Source organism: Euprymna scolopes, chromosome 5, assembly GCF_053919585.1.
Source record: "Euprymna scolopes isolate OS-2025 chromosome 5, ASM5391958v1, whole genome shotgun sequence".
Lineage (NCBI taxonomy): Eukaryota > Metazoa > Mollusca > Cephalopoda > Sepiida > Sepiolidae > Euprymna > Euprymna scolopes.
In genome coordinates, this window is record NC_136486.1 from 127,460,787 (window position 1) to 127,481,941 (window position 21,155).

General features: G+C 33.4%; 1 protein-coding gene across 1 annotated transcript in view; it reads right to left on the reverse strand.

Moving 5' to 3' along the window:
• Window positions 1-21,155, reverse strand: part of LOC145276968 (uncharacterized) — a 925,232-nt gene that overhangs the window by 314,419 nt on the left and 589,658 nt on the right. Inside the window, exon 8 of the mRNA XM_080128511.1 lies at window positions 474-876. Within this exon, the coding sequence (XP_079984637.1) occupies window positions 474-876 (403 nt within the window). The remainder of the gene's footprint in view (window positions 1-473; window positions 877-21,155) is intronic.

Sequence of the window (21,155 nt, forward strand, 5' to 3'; positions counted from 1 at the left end):
CTGTTACTGATATTACTCGGAGGTGACGGTGATTAACAATATCGACTGACAACCCAAGTGTGCCAAGTTCGAATCCAGTTTGTTCTACAGAAATACTTTCACTTAAATATTGGCAATCTTAAGATGGTGCTACCTGTAAGTACTTCATATCTTTCTAGAAAGAATTATATCAGAGAAACCAATGCCACCAATAAAATTATTGGATTCATACGAGATGGATGAATGACACTGCCACAATGATGTTACTGATATTACTACTAAAATTTATCTGAGCACTAATTATATATGATAGAATATTGATTTTTTTTTTTTTTTATTATCGACAGGGTGTATAGAAAATCAATGACATAGCATGGAGACTCTGTTCAATATGTATACAGGGGTTTGAAAATTAAATTTCCTTGGTTTGTCATACTTAAATTTGAAAGTGTTTTCATTGCAGAATGGCATAAAAGTATCCATTGTCTTCTTACCTTTTGAAGTCGTTCCATTTGGACCTCCAGCAGTTTTCTGTTTGCTGGTACAAGGACCAGTGCCTGAACCATTTCCAGCACCATTGGCACGTAAGCTATGGTTCCCATTCGTTCGCCCCACCCCGGAGAGTGATGAGCTTGTAGACTTGACCAACTGGGAGGGGTGGCCTGCCTCTCGGCTAGAGTCGTCTTTAAGTGAGACAGCCTCATTGTCTCCATGTGGGCTTCCTTTCACTGCCTTAATTGTGGGGGCCTTTCGACTGGGAGCAGGTGGGACAGAACTTGAAGGGCTCTTCTTTTGAGCTGTGGCTCTGGGAGTTGTAGCTGGTTCCTCGTCTGCTGGAATTGGCGGCAGTTTTCGTCGAATCTTCTTGCCAGTTTCTTTTGGCTTTGGTGCTTCCGGCTGTCAATGAAAAAGAAAATGCAGGGGTAAAAAGCTGTTAACTTTTAATATTTCAATAAATGAAACTCAATAACTAAAAACAAAACCAAGAAAAGCATTGATGAAACAGTAGCTTATTGTTTTTTTCTTTAAGGTTAATTTATAAGACAAATTTTACAACATAAAATAAACAAAAGATCCATGTAGCACTATCGCATTCTGTGGCACTATTTTTCAGAGTTGAAAATAACTTGTGAAAAAGGCAATAAAGAAATATCTTATCCAACATGAACCAAACATCTCGCTGCTCAACTCCCTACTTACAGTGTCCCTGTAGGTATGGTCCCTTATTTACAGTGGTCCCTTAGTTCTCACTGGTCATTTACCTTGTTTAGGGTGAATGTAATTAAAAAAAAGCTTAATATTATATTAAGTTAATATTATATTAAGTTAATATTATAATACCTGTTATAATGTAGGGATCTGAATTCATATAAGCATCTGAAAATCATCATCATATTCGGTTTAACATGCTGACATGTGTTGGACAGTTTTAAGAAATTAACTTCCAAACTAATCTATCTCTGGTCAAGTTTTTATTTATACCTCTTTCTCTCAAGTCCACTTCTATCACAACCTCCGTTTTCCTTGGCCTTCACCTGTGAACTAAACATGCTACCTTAACTGTTCTACATCTGCTGACCCAAGCAATGTGACCAAACTATCAAAGTCTACACTTCTGCATGCATTGCTCTATACTGTTTAGATTTAATCTTTCTCTAAAGTCATTAGAACTAAGCCTGTCTTTAAGACTCACATTGCACATATCTTATTTCTCTCCATGCAACACATGTCCTCAACCTTTACTAGTCAGGTTTCACTTCCATACAATATCACACTGTACACATCGTTTGCTAGATTCTTTTTAGTCAACAGTGGCGATTTTCTGCTAGTTAGTTCAGGAAATTTTGCCATTAATATCTACTTATAACTCTTGCAATCATAATAACCTGTGTTCTAATGTTCTAATTTTTCTAAGGTAAAGTTTCAATGGCTTCAGCATCCATATATTCTTTATCCACATCTTATGAAAATTTGATAAGAGTAATGAATTATGAGAAAAAAAAATCAATTCAAAAATATTTAGAGAGAAGATTGCAACATTATGCAGTTTTTAGTAGGATTATTGGATTTTATAAAAATACTAGCGAGGGGTACCCGTCGTTGCCCGGGTGTTTGGAGGTGTTTTTAGGGGGGGGGGGGGGTTTAAAAAAAAAAAGTAAGTATGAGGATCGAACCCAAACCGTTGAGGCAAAGTTGTGAAAAAAAAAAAAAAAAAAACGTGTGACGTTAACCACTGCCCCACCGCGAGATGCTTACAGAAAAATGTTTGAATTTATTTAATTACTTGGATTTAGCAGGTGCTCGTTTTAATGAGTTAATGAGGTCAAGTTTGACTGCGGGATTTCATTTACTGCTGAACGCTTTTTTTCCTAGCCCCCAAGATGTTATAGGAAAAAGATTAACCCACATGCGGCGAGCGACAAATGTTGAATAATTATCTTCTCAAAATCGAGTAAATTAAATAGACAGGCGAGCTTCGTTGTTAACTGTGAGATATTACGATTTATATATGATATAAAAAGTTTTTAAAAATTGTGAAGTGAGCGACCGCTTCTTCTCTGAAAGAAGCCTTTTGTAGACACACAGAAAAAGCGAACACACATACATACATACATACATACATACATACATACATACATACATACATACAAACATTTTCGCTTTTATATTTATAGATTAAAGTATATGCATTTTGATAAAAAATATTAAAGCTGGATATTATATATGTAATAGTCAGTTTAAGTGACTTTTACCTTTCATTAGTGGTGACTCATAGTCAAAAAAATAAATAAATAAATAAAAAATTATCTCTCTTCATCAGAACTCTTTACTGACGTCACATCCAAAAATAGAAACGAGGTTTCATATTCTTTCTCATCATGGGCGCCAGTTGGTTCAGACATGATAAAACACAGCTAATAAAAACATGTCATGAACTACTTTATTTATAAATCCTTACCAGCCTTGTCTCAATATAAACCCATTAAAGCCTTTTATTTTACAGCATTAGATTTAACACTGCATTTCCTAAATATAAACTATGTTAAACATCACTAATGGTGGAAAGGTATGAATTCCCCCCATTTATGGGTTAAATATGGCAATTAATTTTCTAACAATTCATTTACAAAAGTTAAACTTTGTTTAAAATAATGGCTGGCAGCATTGAATTAATGTAACGGTTAATATGGATTTTAAACAAAAAATTCTTTTATACATCATTATAACAGAAAAAAAAATTCATTATTAAAACAAGATTAAAACATTTGCAGAAACCTACTGATTCCAAATATGCCATTTATTTTGTTTTGTTTTTAAAGATCAATCACCGGCAGCTGATGCCGAGCAAAGAAATGCATACAGAGATATCTTTGTTTTATATGTAGAAAAATTTTTCATAAAATATACCATAAACTTTTCCTTATCACATTTGTTCTAAGGATGAAGACTAGAATCTTCAACCCTCTCCAATTCTCACTGGCCGGGTTCACTACTATATATCATCACACTGCATACACATGCCTGACAGACCCTTTCCTTTGTTGACAGTGATGCTCTGCTGGTTAGTAATGAACTTAGCACATTTATTCCTGATTCTTGCAATCTATAACTAACAGATGTGTAACCATCAAATTTAAACATCTTTCTATAGAACTCTTCTTCTTATAGAACTTATCTTCTATAAAACTCTGTGGATCTCATAAACTAATAGTCCCACACTATCAACCAAGCTCTAACCCCTGTCCTATCACGACAATGTTGCATCCCTGTGTTTGTTTTACAAGTACTTTAATGGAATGTGCTCTGACAAACTCGTTGCACTTGAACCTCCTCAGGGTAAATAACTTGACTAACCCGACAAGCAACAAAATCCCACCTCTCCACTGTAGCAGTCCATAAATGCCAAAGAGCCTTCTTCTTTAATAGTTTCTTCTCTTGAACTGCTGGAATTTCAAATTCCCTTCTTTTTTCTACTTTCTAGACTGTACTAACGTGCATAAATTTTAATATAATGTGAACAAATATTGTGTCACTCAACTCCCTACATAGCCCCCCCCCCCAACCCACCTGCAGGCATGGCCCCATATAGTAGGCCCTTACATCCAATGGCAATATATCTTGCTTGGGATGAATAAGAATTAAAAACGAAAAAAAAAAAAAGAACTATTTTCGATAGTCTGGATTCAAAACCATCTTTTTGATTGGATGGAACACTAATTTCAAGCAACCTATATAATATGCTTTTCCAAGATCGGTTGTCAGCCAAGGTTTCAGGGTCTATTAAGTCACACTGGTTTAAATGACATTCTACAAAAATAAACTAAAATAAACTGTTTATTCCCATGAATTTTATTAGCCTGAATAGGAGTGGATTTCCATCGATTTCTCCATATTCTGAATTTAGATTTCACTCCTATACTGGTAAGTAGCCAAAATATTATATATTCATTTGCTATGATCATTTTCTCGTATGTTGAATGTCAACTTGGATTTTATCTTTTTGGCAGATATCTACATTAGGATGGATTTATGACTACAAACACCTTTTTTTTTAACAATAGTAATTAACTTCATTCAAAAAAAAAAAAAGCAATCACTTGACAGCTAGTTGCATCATATATTCCTAAGATATTTGACTATTTTTATCTTCCCTAAGTGGTTATGGGAAACACAGCTCACATGGTGAAACTTTGTGTGTGAGGCTGAGCAGTTGAAATTCTTGCATTCTAATCAGTTGGTTATCAGTTCAATCCCAGTTGGAGATATTTTTGTCAATTGCTTGAAAATCATATGCCATGTATCAACCAGGGTTGCAAGAGTCACAGGTTTTGAAAGGAGTTTGACTCACAGGAATACAAGGAGTCAAATCTGTATTTTTTTAATCTCCAAAGAATCCAGAGAGCGTCTGAATATTGAAAGATCTATAAATAAGGAATCAGTCAGATTCAAATATTTTGGAATCGTAGGAGTCAAACATTATACATTATGATTTCAAAACTCTAGTCTCAACTCAAGTCTTATCAGTGAAAATGGTTATAATGAAATTGAAGAGAAGTAGGTGCCTCTAGGATTGCAAGGCTAATACAGAATGTATGCCGAATATCCATCATATAGCATCATTTCGTTTTAATAGATTAGTTATATTACAAGTGTTTTGTTTTAACAATTACTTTGTTTTTTCAACTTCAAAAATCCTCTTCCTCTAATCTATTGCTGGTGCTACCAGATCAGGCCGTCTGAAGATACGAGCTTCTTGACCTAAAACGTCCTAAACATTCATGTTATTTTTTTCCTTTCCCTTTGTAAAAGTTAAAATGTTCTATGAAGTTAAAAACAAAAACAATAATTTCGCTTTACAAAACCACCAAACCAAACACTGAACAAATACTTAAAGATATAAAGAATTTGAAGCATAATTTTTTTTTTTTTTTTTTTTTTTCAAAAATTACTGGCTTCGACATTAAATATCTCAACAAGTGTTGATATGCCATAAAACAAAACAACCAAGCCTAATCCATTGAACATGATTTGCTTAACCAATCATGGCTCAATATCTCTCAGTTTCCCCTCCAATTTAATTACTTAACAAGGTCTTATCACAAGGTACCTGGTGTAGCATTCATCCTGTGTAGTCATTTTTCTCCAAAGGGAAAAGTTTCTGAGAAATATTAAATTCACAAACGGTCCTCAATTACATGTATATTGCTACGAGAGGTGATGACAACGTTAGTTTTTGCAGAGAGGTATCACCAACCTCTCACATTCACTTATCTAATACCGACTAGGCTCAACTTGCTAAACTTCAGTGTTCTAATGAGAACCGGTTTTTGGTTTGGTTGTTTGGTTTTATCGCATATCAACTATTTTTGGTTATTTAATGCTGAATCCAATAATTTTGGAAAAGTTTTCATGTTTCAAGTTTTTTTTATATCTTTAAATTTGTTTTATGGTGTTTGGTTTGAATTTTTTTGTAGAGGAAAATTGTTCTTTTTTTGTTTTTTTTTGTGCAGTATTCACTTTTAAACTAATTATTATGAATTTTGGAACACAGCTGCTAGATGTAACGGATCATAATGTGGGCTACATTTACTTTAATTTAGTTTTGTGCAAAGAGAATAAAAAGGGATTTGGAGCCTTTCATGAAAATTCAAGTACCACCTAATTTTGTAAAATTTTAACAATAGGTATTAGACATCAATTAATAAATATTACCAAAATTTCAGTTTGGAATATTTTAACAGGTTTTAAGGAGCATAATATTGGAATGGCCTCCTATTTACTTTACGGAATATGATTCAGTTTTTCAAAGGACAAGAAAAAAAATGAAAAACAATATTAATGTTTAGTGCATTTTAGGTCATGAAGCCAATCTCTTCAGACAGACTAATCTGGTAGCACTAGCGAGAACCGGTGTGTCAATATAATCTATAATTGGCGCGAGCGTTTATGTACGTCCATGAAAGGCTTTTTGCATCAGAATTCTTGCGTCGGTTAGATTATGCAAGAAGTTTTCGTATACTTCCCAGATCGTAATATCTCGCATTTTTTCTTTCTTTTTTTTTTTTTTTTTAAATCAAATTAAAAAAAATTCCCACCGTGCCATCATCTCCAGCGTTTGTTTGTCTTTTTCGTATAAATAAAGCAAAACTATCCAAACACAAACACCTGGCCTCCGAGTCGGGTAGTATCTGTTTTGTAATTGGTCCTTGATTAGTGTAGGGGACACCCTTCATACTGACACAATTACTATTTATTTGGATACTGCCAGAGTGCCCCCTTTTTGAGGGAGCTTGTTTTCCCCCACATTAAAAACGACCTTGTGTCTAATTTGCTTTTGTGGAAGGTTTAAAAGCAATGCCATTTCTGCAAGTCATCTTTTTGTTTTTGATTTACTACATTAGATTTGAACGCTTTAGACTTCCGGTCGCATCATGGAGTAGTGGTAAGACGCCGGATTTTCTTTCACTTTCTTTTCCACCTTCGCGTCATGGGTTCATGCCTGCCTACTACCACTTTTTTTTTTTGCTCAACACACACTTCCAAACATCCGGGCAATGCTGGGCACCCAGGCTAGTCATGTTATATATCAACAAAGATACGTTTCTAGTGTAAAACATTTTCCATAAAATTATACGTAAAACAATTCTTTATCTTAATTCTTCTGAATATGGATCAAGAAGTGCTTTTTCTTTCCTTTGATATAATCTTGAATCTAAAGTTTACCTCATCCTCCTTTAATGGAATAAACTAATCCTTGCCTCTCTTTACAGCCCAACACAAAGAGAAAGAACCGGAGTTAGTGTATAGCTTTGGTATCCAGCCAAACTATTTTTGAGAATCCAATTTACCCAAGTGACTAATCAGTCGTTGTAAGTCATGAGTGGAGCTTTACAATAATCGGCAAACGTCCAAATCAGCCAAAAGTTCTGATGAACAGCATAATGTTATATTTACTTAAATCAAGCTATCTAGTCTTGGTTAAGTGGAGCTGCACTCTACACAGCTCTATACGTAGACTTGCTCAAATATATATTTGGATATACTAAATTCAAAATAATTAATCTTTTATGCACCCAAAATCAACTGAATGTCTGTTTTTTCATAACATGCTAAAAAAAATTACTGGTTAGCCTTCAGCCAAATTTAATATAGTTTATGCAAAGGTCATTAAAGCTCAAAAATAAGGTAAAAACATTGTATCATGAAAATGGGTCTCCAATAAAAAAAAAAAAACATCATAAAATAAAATTTAAAGCATTAAAAAAAGGAAGACCAGTTAAGAAGAGAATTTACTTTGATTTTATGATAATAACTAGCCTGGGTGCCTGGCTTTGCCCAGGTGTTTAGAGATGCGTGTTGAGCAAAAAAAAAAAAAAGTGGTTGTAGGCAGGCAGGCTCGAACCCATACCACGAAGGAAGAACAAAATGTGAAAAAATGTGACGTCTTTGCCGTTATGTCCTTCGCCAAAAGTGGAAGTGACAAATGTTTAAATTAAGGCTAGTCAATTGAAAAGAGGGGATGACTTTCGAAAATATCAGCGAAAAAAGCTACCCCCTACCTGTAGAAAAGTGCCCAGTTGAGGGCGAAGGAATTAATGTTTTTAGCCAATTTTTCGTTACTTGTCGTCCGAAGAGTCGAGGTTCAAAACGATACCGATCTCGTGAAAATCTGTCGCCTCTATCGAAAGTTTTAGGCATACATACATACATTTTAACAGACAGGAGAGATTTATATTATAGGTTATGATGCATTCATAGTATGTGTGTATATATATATATATATATATATATATATATATATATATATATATAAAGGAGTGCAGTATAAAATCGCCCAAAACCCATTATAAACATTCAAGCTTATATCAGAAAATGAAAATGAAAATATTAAATAATAAACTGAGTATATAAAAAACATAAATGTTGGTGGATCTAATACTTATATATATATATATATATATATATATATATATATATATATATAATTACTAGAAGATGTAACCGGCGTTGTCCGGTATCAAACGTAACATTAAATTCTGTAAAAAAGTTTTTTAAAAAAAGAAGAACTTGAGACATGGTTATGTGAGTATTGTTTTTTTTCTTAACAGTTCACTTCTTGTAAGTAAATAAAAATACTCGAGCTGAGATCAACACAGAAACCTAAAGACAGTGAGTCAAGTACGATAACCATTAGGTCAGCTTGACACGATTTTAGAAAATGTTTTCAAACCTACTTATTGTTAAGTTAATGTAAACATTTCCCGTATGTGCAGTTGTTAAGCCGAGGAGTTTGAATGAGCTACTTTCAGGTAATGTATCATTAGTCATGGCTATTGGTGGTTGAGAAGGTTTCTTGTAATTATCAAAGTGAACAAGCTTAGTCTTGGCAGCATTGAATGTAACCATCCATTTTTGTCCCCACTTCACCACAGATCGGAGGTCTTCCTCTAAGGTTTCTGCCATTACCTTGGATATGTATTCATTCTTTTTTCCCTTGTGTCTGTTATAGTGTGGTGTCATCAGCAAATATACCCATCTCAGCGACAACATTATCAGGGAGGTCATTTATGAAAATCAGGAAAAATAAAGGTCCAAGGATCAACCTCTGAGGTACACCTGCATTTATATCATATTGTTTTGACATATGACCATTGAGGACAAATTGGATTCTTCTCTTACACAAGAAGGATTTAATAATTATGTTTAGTATTCGTCCAGTAATACCATAGGATCTGATTTTCATGAGAAGACCATCGTGCCATACCCTGTTAAAGGCCTTAGATATATCTAGGACTACTGCCTTAGCCTCCCCTGCTTTATCCAGTGCATGGTATATATGTTCAGAGATGACAGTTAGAATATCTGCAGTAGAACGGGCTTGTCTAAATCCATATTGTTGGTCGGACAGAAGTTTAGCAGCTGTGAGGTGGTGGATTAGATCTTGATTAATTATGGACTCAGATATTTTGGTGAAAAGAGGGAAGAGGCTAATGGGGCGATAATTTGATGGGTTAGTTCTTTCACCAGAATTCTTGTAAACTGGTACCACAGAAGTGGTTTTTCAGCAGTCAGAAAAGCAGGATACATTAAGGCATTTGTTGAAATGTTTGGAGAGAACTGGAGGAACTTCAGTGGAGTATTTTTTTTAATAGTACAGCTGGGATAAGACCAGGCTATATGCGTTTGAATGTCTAGGTTTTTTATAATATCATGTACTTGAGAAGGAGTGATTTTCAGATCATCTAGTGTGGTTTCTGTCTGCAGAGGAAAATGTGCGAGGAAGTGGTTTGCTGGTTCCAAAGTAGAGTTGCAGGCAAACCGACAGGCAAGCAGATTAGCCTTCTCGGTTGCCATTCAAACAACTGCAAGATTGTTGGATAGTGGAGGAATTGTTGATTGCCCATTATTGACTACACTGTTATAGATTTTCCAGAAGTCACGAGTTCTTAATTTCTGTGCTTCAATGCACTTTTTAGTGGTTTTGGTATATTCTTTCTTGGCTGTGGCTATTTCCTTCTTACAATTACTTCTAGATTCTGTATACTTTTGTCTATTTGTACTGGATTTATGTTGGATAAACCTGTGGTATACATGCTGTCTTTGAGCAATAGCAACTACACAAGTAGAAATAAAACATTGGGGAGAGTGGGGTTTGCTAAAGAACTTACATGTGAGAACATGTGCTTTAATTGCCACTTTGAACCATTCAGTGGTCTCATTTGCACACTGTTCAGCAGGGAGAGAAAAGATATTTCCCCATGGAGCATCTCTTTGATCCCTGTTGGCTTCTCAGTCAACTTTATTGTAGTACCTTGTCGTTTTGAGCAGTGGCTCTTCAATTTGGTGTTGAGAGTTTAGGGTGATATCTATCATTATCACAGCATGACCAAGAGGGCAATGGGCATGTGTTACACAATCCTCAGGAACTGTAGTCAGAAATAGGTCAAGAAGTGAGGTTTGCTGGTCCTGACAATCTGGGAGACGGGTTGGGAACGTTACTGTTTGTGTCAAGGAATGAGATATAGAAAAGTTATGTGTGATGCTACCAGCTGTGTCAGTGTAGTTAGAAAAGCCGACCTAACTACTGTGGTGCACATTAAAGTCACCAAATACGTATTTGGACGCTAGTGTCTAGAGAGAGTGCTACATCTATACTGTCAGAGACGTGATCGAATCAAGTACAGTCTTGGGTCGAGGGAGAGCGATAAAGAAAACATAAGTAGCTAACACTATGTTGTAAAACTATTCTAAAACACATGAACACCTGGTCGTCTGATTCTAGTTTTGATTCCCTAGTCAAAGGGAGGATGTTAGGAATATAGACTCCAAGTTTGTGCAGGTGTCTGTCAAAGTCCTTATGACAAATTGGAAGATAACCAGATCAGTTAAAGTGGTTAGAAGAGACAGAGAAGTACAAGTTAGTTTCACTTAGTGCTAAGATATCCAGGGAGTTTGCCAGGAGAAATGATTCTACCTCATCTAAGTTAGTCCACAGATATTTGTAAATGCAAACTTCATGGGAGGAGGTGAAGCGTTGTTAGAGTGTGTGTCTGGTTTGATCATTATTTTGGATTAAGCTGTCATTTTTATAGTTTCAGTTTAGGGTGAGGGATGCTGGGCAAAGTGGATGTGCATTGCCACCATCATGCAACACAAGTAGATCATCAGCCGACTCCTCATCCACAGGAATGTGGCCTTGGGAATCGTCACCGGAGATGAGTGCAGGGCCCATTTCCATGCACGACATAGCACTACAACCATTTCAATATTATACAATGGATGATAAAGCAGCCACTATAAGCACTACCAAAGAGTTAGGGTACTGTCAATTGGAATACAGCAGCAAGGCAAACTATCATGAACCTATTTTACTCCTATTTCCATCTTTGTGTTCACACAGCATTTAACATCTAAATAGTGAGCGTGGTTTTATGAGGCTCTCCAGACACATGACTGACAATTCTGGCATTATTATGTAGTAAGTAAAGTAATATCTGCTTGTTTACTATCAGAATGGACAGAGATTCTAAGTTTCAGACTATCCGATTATTCATGCTAGAAAATCGGACTATATAAAAAAATAAGGCATTTTTTTTTTTTACATTGGAAAGAAGCAAGCAAAAATGGGCCTCTCTCTTGAGAAAAAGGTTAACGTCAGGTTTTCTTTGCTTCTTTATAAGTACAAACGTTTGTATTTGAACAGTCATTATCTTTATCAATGTATGTTGAATAAATTTACCATACAACATGCCAGAATAAGTAATAATAATAACTGTATAATTGTAAGTTACCCCCCCCCCCCGCCGCGCCCTTGCATTCTGTTGATTTTATTAAATTATTTTAACATGATCTATTGAATTAAAGCTAAACATACAAATGTCACGTATCACATTTCAATTGTACTCTAAAAAGAATCATTCATTTTGTTTTGACCTGTTCTTATAAAAGAATCTACAATTGGTTTTATAGGCTGGGGTTTTCTTCTTGTATGGTGATAAAACTTCTCAAATGCACTTTTGATATTAGATTGTATAAAAGTGTTAACTTTGGTCAGAATCGGATTTCCTTAAATTCTCTGAATGCATTATTCTCTCATTAATTGCAGCATAATCATACGTCTGACTTCAAACAGGCAAAAATAAATTTATTTCAAATAAACTGCGACGAAGAGGTCTTGAATCAACGCTTATCGCAAATACATGCACAATTAAACAACGCAGATTTCTATAATTTATCGCCATTAATAAGTATACACGTATTAAAAGAAAATAATTTAATTTTAGACACGGGTTAACTCTCTCACACCATAGAAAATACCACCTACAATCATTAATACATATAATCAATAAATAACTTATTTCATTTCAGTTACACATCAACATTTGAATTATAATGGCCATATTTATTCCAAAAAGAATATAAATTACATCATATTTTTTTTAAATATATTAACGGCTATTTGACGTTAAAAAAAATCTTACTCTCCTCAAAGCGCAATAACTTTTTTGAATTTCCAACGACTTTTTCATTCTTGAAAAGAACAAAGTGATCCTTTTCACAGCAAGTATATTTTCAAATATTGTACTGATATTTTATTTTCTTCTGTTTATTCATCCAGAAGAAGTCTTACAATAAAGACGAAACTTTGGTGGACATGTGATTTGATTTTTTCCTTTTTCATCTCTCTCTTTCTCTCTTTTTAAAACATGAGAAATTAGAATAAATTAATCAAAATTCAGAATTCAAGTGCCACAGTCTATTTTGATCAAAAGCTAAACATAATAAAAATGTCATATTGTGTGAAAAATAAATATTTTGTGGAATGGCAAAGTGACGAAATTGCCAACTTTTGACACATTATGTGGATTCGTCTTCAGCATGATTTTCACGTTTCGGTCAATGTAATCTTCAACCTTCTTTAGGTGTATCTTTTCAAACTCAGGAATGTTTCTATCAAACACTGGTATTTGAACGGAATTTCAAATAAAACCCTTCACAGGGGTAGCATGCTCTCACTCCATCAGCCATGACTTTGTAGAGGTCCAAGTAATTCGTAATTGTATTTTTGGTCGCCCTCACTGAGGATTGAACCTTCAACGTTCAAGAGAATGTCACTTTTACAATTAATTTTTTCAAGTACTATAACCACTGCAGCAGAGGTATTTGTGGACAATTCTACTACAAATTTTAGACGCCTAAAACCCATTTTTAATTCTAGTTGTAAATATTACTAATTATTACTACAATAAATACATTATTGTTTTTTACTTATTACTGTATATATTATCTATTATTTATAATTAACGGTTTTACTTCATCTCATAATGGTAGATGATTTCCCTTTTCCCTCCAGATACGGTCAGCTTTACCTGATTTTTCAATCTCTCCATGTAAACGCCAACTTTTGACATTTTCGAAAATGGCATTTATCGCATTCTAACTTTTCATATATTAAATCAGACATGTTTTTTTTTTTGTTATTACAAAAACGTTCTTAAAGTAGATAATGATATTTTTACGAGTATTTCTATTTACATTATTTTATGTTATTTAGGCTACATCATAATACAAAATGTTCATATAAAATAATATAAATAATAACAAAATTGTTAAAATTATCCGTATTTACATTTAAAGCATTTCATATTATATATATATATATATATATATATATAAAACTGTTACAAAAAGGTGGAAAATGACCTCGTTATATGTTATCATAAGAATAGATAAATAAAAATGAATGTAATTTTCAATGGAGCCCATCAATGAGTATGTGCATCAGTGGGTTCACAAACAGGAATGAGGAATGGGGGGGGGGCACAAGAAAATCAATACTTTTACTCACATCCGCATCCACAGTCATATGCTTGCTTGCAAAGTGTATCATTCAGAAGGGAAACATCGATGGAGAAGAGCAGAGAGGATGGGGGGGGGGGCAACGGGTGTGGTGGGGGAGAGAAGGGTAAGATTTATACACATTCCTTTCACAAACACAAAACAGAATGGAATGAAAAGAGGTCTACAAAAGACAAAACAAAGTGACACCTTCTGCACAAATTGTACAAATATTGTTTCAATCTAAGATTTTCCAGGGCATTGGCATACAAAGGCTTGGAATTTGTATAATGTGTTGTGGTTTTTAATACTGAATCGATAAAAATTTAACTAAGACATATATATATATATATATATATATATATATATATATATATATATATACATACATGCATAAAATTTTATATATATTTTCAGTATTTATTTTGACAGTGTTGGATTCGATATGAGTAGACTTAGGTAGTAAGTTTTGCAAATATATTTGGCAAATAAGCTACATAGAATTTCCTGCATTTCATCCTTGTGAGGATTTATCAGGCTATTGCATGGAATCGATTTCGCTTATAAATATATAAAAACACGAAGCAACATCGATTCCATATAAAAGCCTGACGAATCCTCACGAGGATGAAACGTGGAAAATTCTGTGTAACTTAATTGCTGTATTATATTTTCAAAATTTGCTTTATATATATTAGGTTGATGCAAAAATAATGTTGTTGTTTGACATTCAACTATATATATATGTATATATATATATATATATATAACATTTTTTGCACCAACCGTTTATATATATATATATATATATATATATATATATATATATATATATTTGTTTACTGTTTTTGGGAAAGAATTCCATCAAAGTGCTCGATTACAAAGAAAAAAAGTTCAATATAAGAGCTTAATATTTATTTATTTAAAGCTGTGCAGAAGGTCTGATGAGAGCCTAACATTATTTACTATTAACTGGTCTCTCTTATGTTAGGCGACGGTACCAATGTTTTTCTGACCTGTTCATTTTTATATATATATATATATATATATATACACACACACTAGAATAATAACCATTCCAGGACAGATGAAATTAATTTTTAAGAATTCTTACTTAAATTTGGATCAAAATCCGATACATGATGTACATTCCAGAAATTGTCTTAAATTTAAGGCTTAAGGAGATCTTAAGAAAAAAAAAAACTGAAATTCAGGAAATCTTGTTTCTGAATTGTTGAGATAAGGATTATTCAGTCTACTGTTCTCATCTAGAGTGTTATTTGCACAATGTTTTAGTCCATGTAACCTCTGACCTTCTTTCAGGTGTATCTTATCAAACTCAGGAATCTGTACAGAGTTTCGAACAGAACCCGTTATTTAATCTACAGAGGTTGCATGCTAATTTTGTCAGCCATGACCAGGTAGAAATATTAAGAAGTTCACAATTGTATTCTTTATATTACCTGCACTAAGGATTGAACCGTTAACCTTCAGAAGAATCTTACAACTAAATTTACATAGTACTCTTTATCCATTATGCTACAGATCCTTTTTTTTTTATTTACAAAGGAGTCACCACTTATCAAGGCCCGGAGGCGACTCGAGGATAAGGGTTAATGAGTGTACAGTAGTCAATGGGACAATATCGCAGTTATTGTTAGTAATGGAAATTTGGTAAATTGGATTACTTAAGAGGTCAGCTCATCAAGAACTTGTTTATGTTGGACTTGAAAACAATCATATTGTAGTCAGCTGGAAAGCAAGGAAACAACAGAGAGTTTCACAGATGTGCAGTTCTAAGAAAGAAGCTTTGTTCATGGAATCTACGTTTAGGTTTAAGCTCAGATAAAGAGTCGGTGAAATTATTGATAGTGGTTTCAGCTAGACGAGTGTTTTTTGTGAAAGTTTGACTGATGTCAAATAACCATGAATAAAATGTGATACATATCTGATATATTGTAATTTGAAAATTCAACCACACCTAAAATGACATGCCAATATTATGCCCACTAAAACCTTTTAGAATACTCCAAAGAAACTCAAAATTGAGGAATAGTTATTAATTGATGTCTAGTGCCCATTGTCAAAATTCCACAAAAAACTGAGGTATCTTAATTTTCAGGAAGGACTTCCACCCCCTTTGCATAAAGCTAAATCAAACTAAATATAGTCCACATTTGAACTCCTTGCCTATGTCTAGCAGCTGTGTTAAAAAATTCAGAGTGATCGATTAATTAGCTTAGAAGCGAATCCTGTTGTTACGAAGACACTGTTCTAACTAGTTAACACTCCTATATTCATGATAATATGGATTCGTCAGATATTTCTGCCGTTGAACAGAGAGCACACTCGCAGTTTAACCGCTCGTAGTGAACACCAGGACTCTTTCACCTTAATATTGTAACCCCTAACCAGGATCACAACATATACTTAACTTTATATAAAATCCCAAGACATGTATGAGTTATTCAAAACCCTAAACATCACTTGTGCAACTATTGTAAATACTGTGATTATTTTATTTATCTATTTTATACTAATGGGTCACCATTTATTAAGGTCAAAAGTTACTCGAGGATAAGAGTTAAAACAAAAACAACCTAAATGTGTGCATCTAGTGTCAATGTAGCATTTTCAGAATTTTATCGTAAAGTATGGGATTAGTCAATCAGTGACTGATTTTGTTATGGGATCAGTATAAAAGCGTGAAACAACCTAAGACGTGGGAACGCGAAGATGTTGGCTGGTTTGAAACCCGTTATTCGTCTTTTTATTAGATGAGAATTGGTTTAATAAGAAAAGTAGGGTATTATTTGCTTTTCATATTAGAATATTTAACATTAGAATTTCTGCATCTCCTCTTACTTGTTGTTGATTAAAACCATCTTGAATTTCTCAACGACACTTGATTAAGCAATGCCAGTTCAGAAGAAACGCAGTTGAGAATTGTGTACCTTTTGCTTCAGAAAGAAAAAAAAAAAAAAGAGATCAAGTATGAGAACACTTTATCAAATAATTTAAAAAGTAATGCCGTTGCGTAGGTAGTTTGAGAATGAGATAAAAAAGACAAATTTGGGGATTGACTGATTAGGCAAGAGCTGAACACAAATTCAATTCAAAGAAGACCCGTGGCATAACGGATAAAGTAACAAGTAAAAAATTCAGTTCTAAGTGACAATCTTCTGGAGGTTGAAGGTTCAATTTTCAGTGCAGGCGATACAAAGAATGAAATTGCAGTTTACTTCAGATTTTTACACAGTCATGGTTAACGGAATGTGAGCAAGCTATTCCAGCGGATTAAATAAAGGGTTTCGTTCAAAATCTCATGCACATTTCAGAGTTCAATAGAAAGATTCCAGAGTTCGACAAAAATACACCTGAAAAATGACAGAGGTTGCATCGGTCAAAATGTTGTACGAATAACACTCAAGAAGAAAACAGTAGTATTGGAATAATAAATCGAAAAATCGGAATTTGGGGGGGGGGGTATCACAATATCACAATCAATATTGAAAAGATTTGTGCTCATTTTCTGATTCCAAAAACGATTCCTTTAATCATCCTTTAATTATCGTTTTTACTTGATTTTGCTTCAAACAAAATCTTCCACTGCTGGTAGTAATAATAAGATAATAAATATTTATTGATTTTAAACTACCACTAGAACTAAAGTCTATAGATTACCCCTCACCCACAAGTGTATTTTTTACGTTTGAAAAAATATATGCACATTTAACATGTGTTTTTATGGTAAGCAGTAAAAAAAAAAAAAAACTTTATACTGTTAAATATTTCAAGATTTATAAAGAATCGGAATCGGGAATTTAGTATGGAATTGGTGATTGTATCGGAATCGGGAAAAATATTGGAATCGTCCCATCACTAGAGAACAGTATTCCAAATAATAAAATTCGAAAAGATTTTCAGGTTCTTTCTTTGCCTTATAAATTAAAATGAATCATGTACTTACCAACCTACACGATAAGCAGAACCGTTGTGCAGTTAAGATGACCTGTAGGTGCCATTTAAGAAAGGCATAAAGTGGCAAGACAAGATTCTTTAGATAAAGGCTATCACTCCAACTAGCATAGCAGACATTTATACTATCCTTATGAAGTCTTAGCTCCACTGAGTATTATAATAATAATGTATATAATAATGTATTTGGGATATATGCTAAGAAGCTTTTCTTTGTGAAACTTCAGCATGGTAAATGTTTACATGGAAATAAAAAAAAGTAATTTATGCATAGAACCCAACTAGTTGGTTATTACATTCAGACGTTTACAGACCATTTGGAAATTCCTCATTCTATAATATTTTTGGTGCTAGTGCACTTACTTTTTTAAAATCGTATTTCCAAGTTTAATTAAAGTTTCATGATATGCTTTTTATTCAATTGTAAGGTTAAAGTATAGAATAGGTACAAAACACCCTCCCCTCCCCATGTTAAGAATGGTTTTTTAAATAATAACGTTATTATTTCAGCACGGATCAATAAGTGCATGAGTACCATATATCTGTACCAAAACAAAGAGGGGCCATTCATTTATAGGTGACAATAGCTAATTGAAATAGAGTTACACCCCTTTCATCAAGCTATCAAAGTTGACTGACCAGATGTTCAAAAGTTCTCAAATTGGGAGACAGGGTTTCCAAAGTCAAATCTGGCTCGGACTGCATTAACTTTTTTGCTTAACAAGTTGAGTCATACCGTCAGAATACATTTGCATCAAACAGATATCATAATACTTAGTTTGCTGTACATTATCATAAGAAAGGACATACAAAATTTCTGCCTTATTGGCCAAGTAGTTTCTGAGGAAAAGTGAGAGTAAATGTGGTATTGTGTCAACTAATCTATATATTAATGCGGTAGTGTGTGTGTTATTTTCTGTATCACGCTTACATCCGGGTCGTTTAATTGTTATGTACTTCCATGGTAAATAATTATACTAAGAATTCTTCATAAGTTCTGATTTCAGTTTCAATTATAACTGATGGCGCTTAAGTCATCTATTTTTTTTATAAATAATTTTACCAAGAATTCCTCATAAGTCTTGGTTGCAGTTTCGATTATAGCTCCAATAATCTATTTGTTTTTTTAATAATTTTATCAAGAATTCTTCATACGTTTTGGTTTCGATTTCAATTATAGCTGAAGGAACTAAAGTTATATATATATATATATATATATATATATATATATATATATATATATATATATATATACATACATGACTTGGGTTCATCAGCTTGAATCGAAACTGAATTTCAAACTATATATTCTGAAGTTTGAAATTCAGTTTCGATTCAAGCTGATGAACCCAAGTCATATAGATATACTTTTTTAATTTTAAAATTGCAACATTACGATATATAAAAGTCAATAGAACATTAACTCTATAATAATATATACAAAATCTGCAAGCATTAAAATATATTTAAGCGTATTTTACAACCTGGCTATGCCAGGCATCCCTGCTAGCTTGGATAAATACTTTTGCAGTTTTAACAAAATAGTTACAATAATATCAGAGCGTCTCCATTTACGCTGAATGTCTACAGAATATCAACGTCAATATAATATAGATGTTGGAGCCCTGTGGAATTTTCACAGGTCCTGCTAGTTCCTATTAATCCCTAACTGTGCACTGAATGAATACCATAATACTTAGTTCACTGAACTTTATCAAAATAAAGATCCATTACAAAATTTCAACCAAACCAGCCTAATAGTTTGAGAAAAAATAGTACAAATAAACAGAGTGAAATAAAATATATATAATATATTGTTTTTAAAATATACTTATCCACTGACGTGTGTTTCGTCTACGACTCATCAGAGTGGCTGAATCTAGCTCAAAACGTATCGTAAAAAAACAAAAACAAACAAATAACATCTATAATGGTGTTTTATTTTTCAAGTGTTGTTTGAAAACATATCTGTGTTCATTTAATGTTGAAAAGCAGTACCAATTGTTAAAAGGTTAATTCTAAACAATTAGTTGAAGTTACTATTTCACCAACTAAATTTTTAAAAAAAGTTTAGGTCTATACGTTTTCTAATGGTATTAGTACATTCTCTAATCTATAATAAAGGTCAATGTGTATTTATTTGTATATACGTAAATATATGTACTTCCAGACACAAAAGTTAGACAAATAAAACTTGTACCTTTATCTAGTCTACCCAGACGAAACCATTTCCAGTGAGGGGAAACTAAAAAGTAAGTAGCAAGTCAGACAACCACCTCAGACTTACCCCACTGCCTAAAATGAATCTGTAAACAAATCCTCCACCCTATATTAAAAAGTCAACAATGAATGTCGTTTTTCTTTAGGTCATCAGAAATGATAATTAGTATATGAAAAACTAAATTACTGACATTTTTCTCTGATTTAATATGAATACTAACAGGCCGTCCGGCGTTGCCCGGTTGTAAAATATACATAAGTATTGTATTTTGATTAATGCAGAATTCTTATTTATTATGAACAGAATTACCGTAGGTATTAAACATAACGTTAGATTCCTTTCAAAAAATGAAAAAAAAAAAAAAAAAAAATGGAAAGAAACTGAGACATGCGCATTATATATTTTTTCTAAACAGTTCATTTCTTGTAAAAAAAAAAAAAAAAAAAAATACTCGAGCTGAGATCGAAACCAAAACAAAGGCAGTGAGTCAAGTACGATAACCATTAGGCCAACTTGACATGATCTTTAAAATGTGTTGTCAAGCCTACTTTAAAAAAGCTGTCATGTGAATGGTTCACGCATGCACATTCATGAAACAGTTGACAAAAATAAAAATTCAATGACCCTTCCCCCCACATACCAATTTTTCAATTTTTACCCCTTAGCAGCTGTTTTTCCGGATGTTAACCAATTAAAAAGTTTTACCCATGTCTGAATACCCTATATTCCAAATTTCAAGTCTGTATATCAATGAGTATATAGGTTGAGAAGTGTCCTCACATACATACACACATACACATTCTCACTTTTATATATATATATAGATTTGAGTAATATATCTAGATGAATATATGGCATAATTGCGTTGATACACCAGTTCTGATTGGATTGCAATAGTTAAGTAACATTGAGCTTGACCAGTATCAAATGGGTTACTATTTGAGGACACAAGACGATGTATGCAGGACAATGGCAAAATCTTCCTGCAAAACAAAAATTTGGTTCTGAAGATGCCGTCTGCAAGTATTCAGTATAATCTGATACTCCACACGGGTTGCCAAAATTAAACAATTACCATGTAGTGGGAGGAAGCAATAGTTATGAGGCTGCCGAAAGTAAACTCATGGTCAACTTTCTA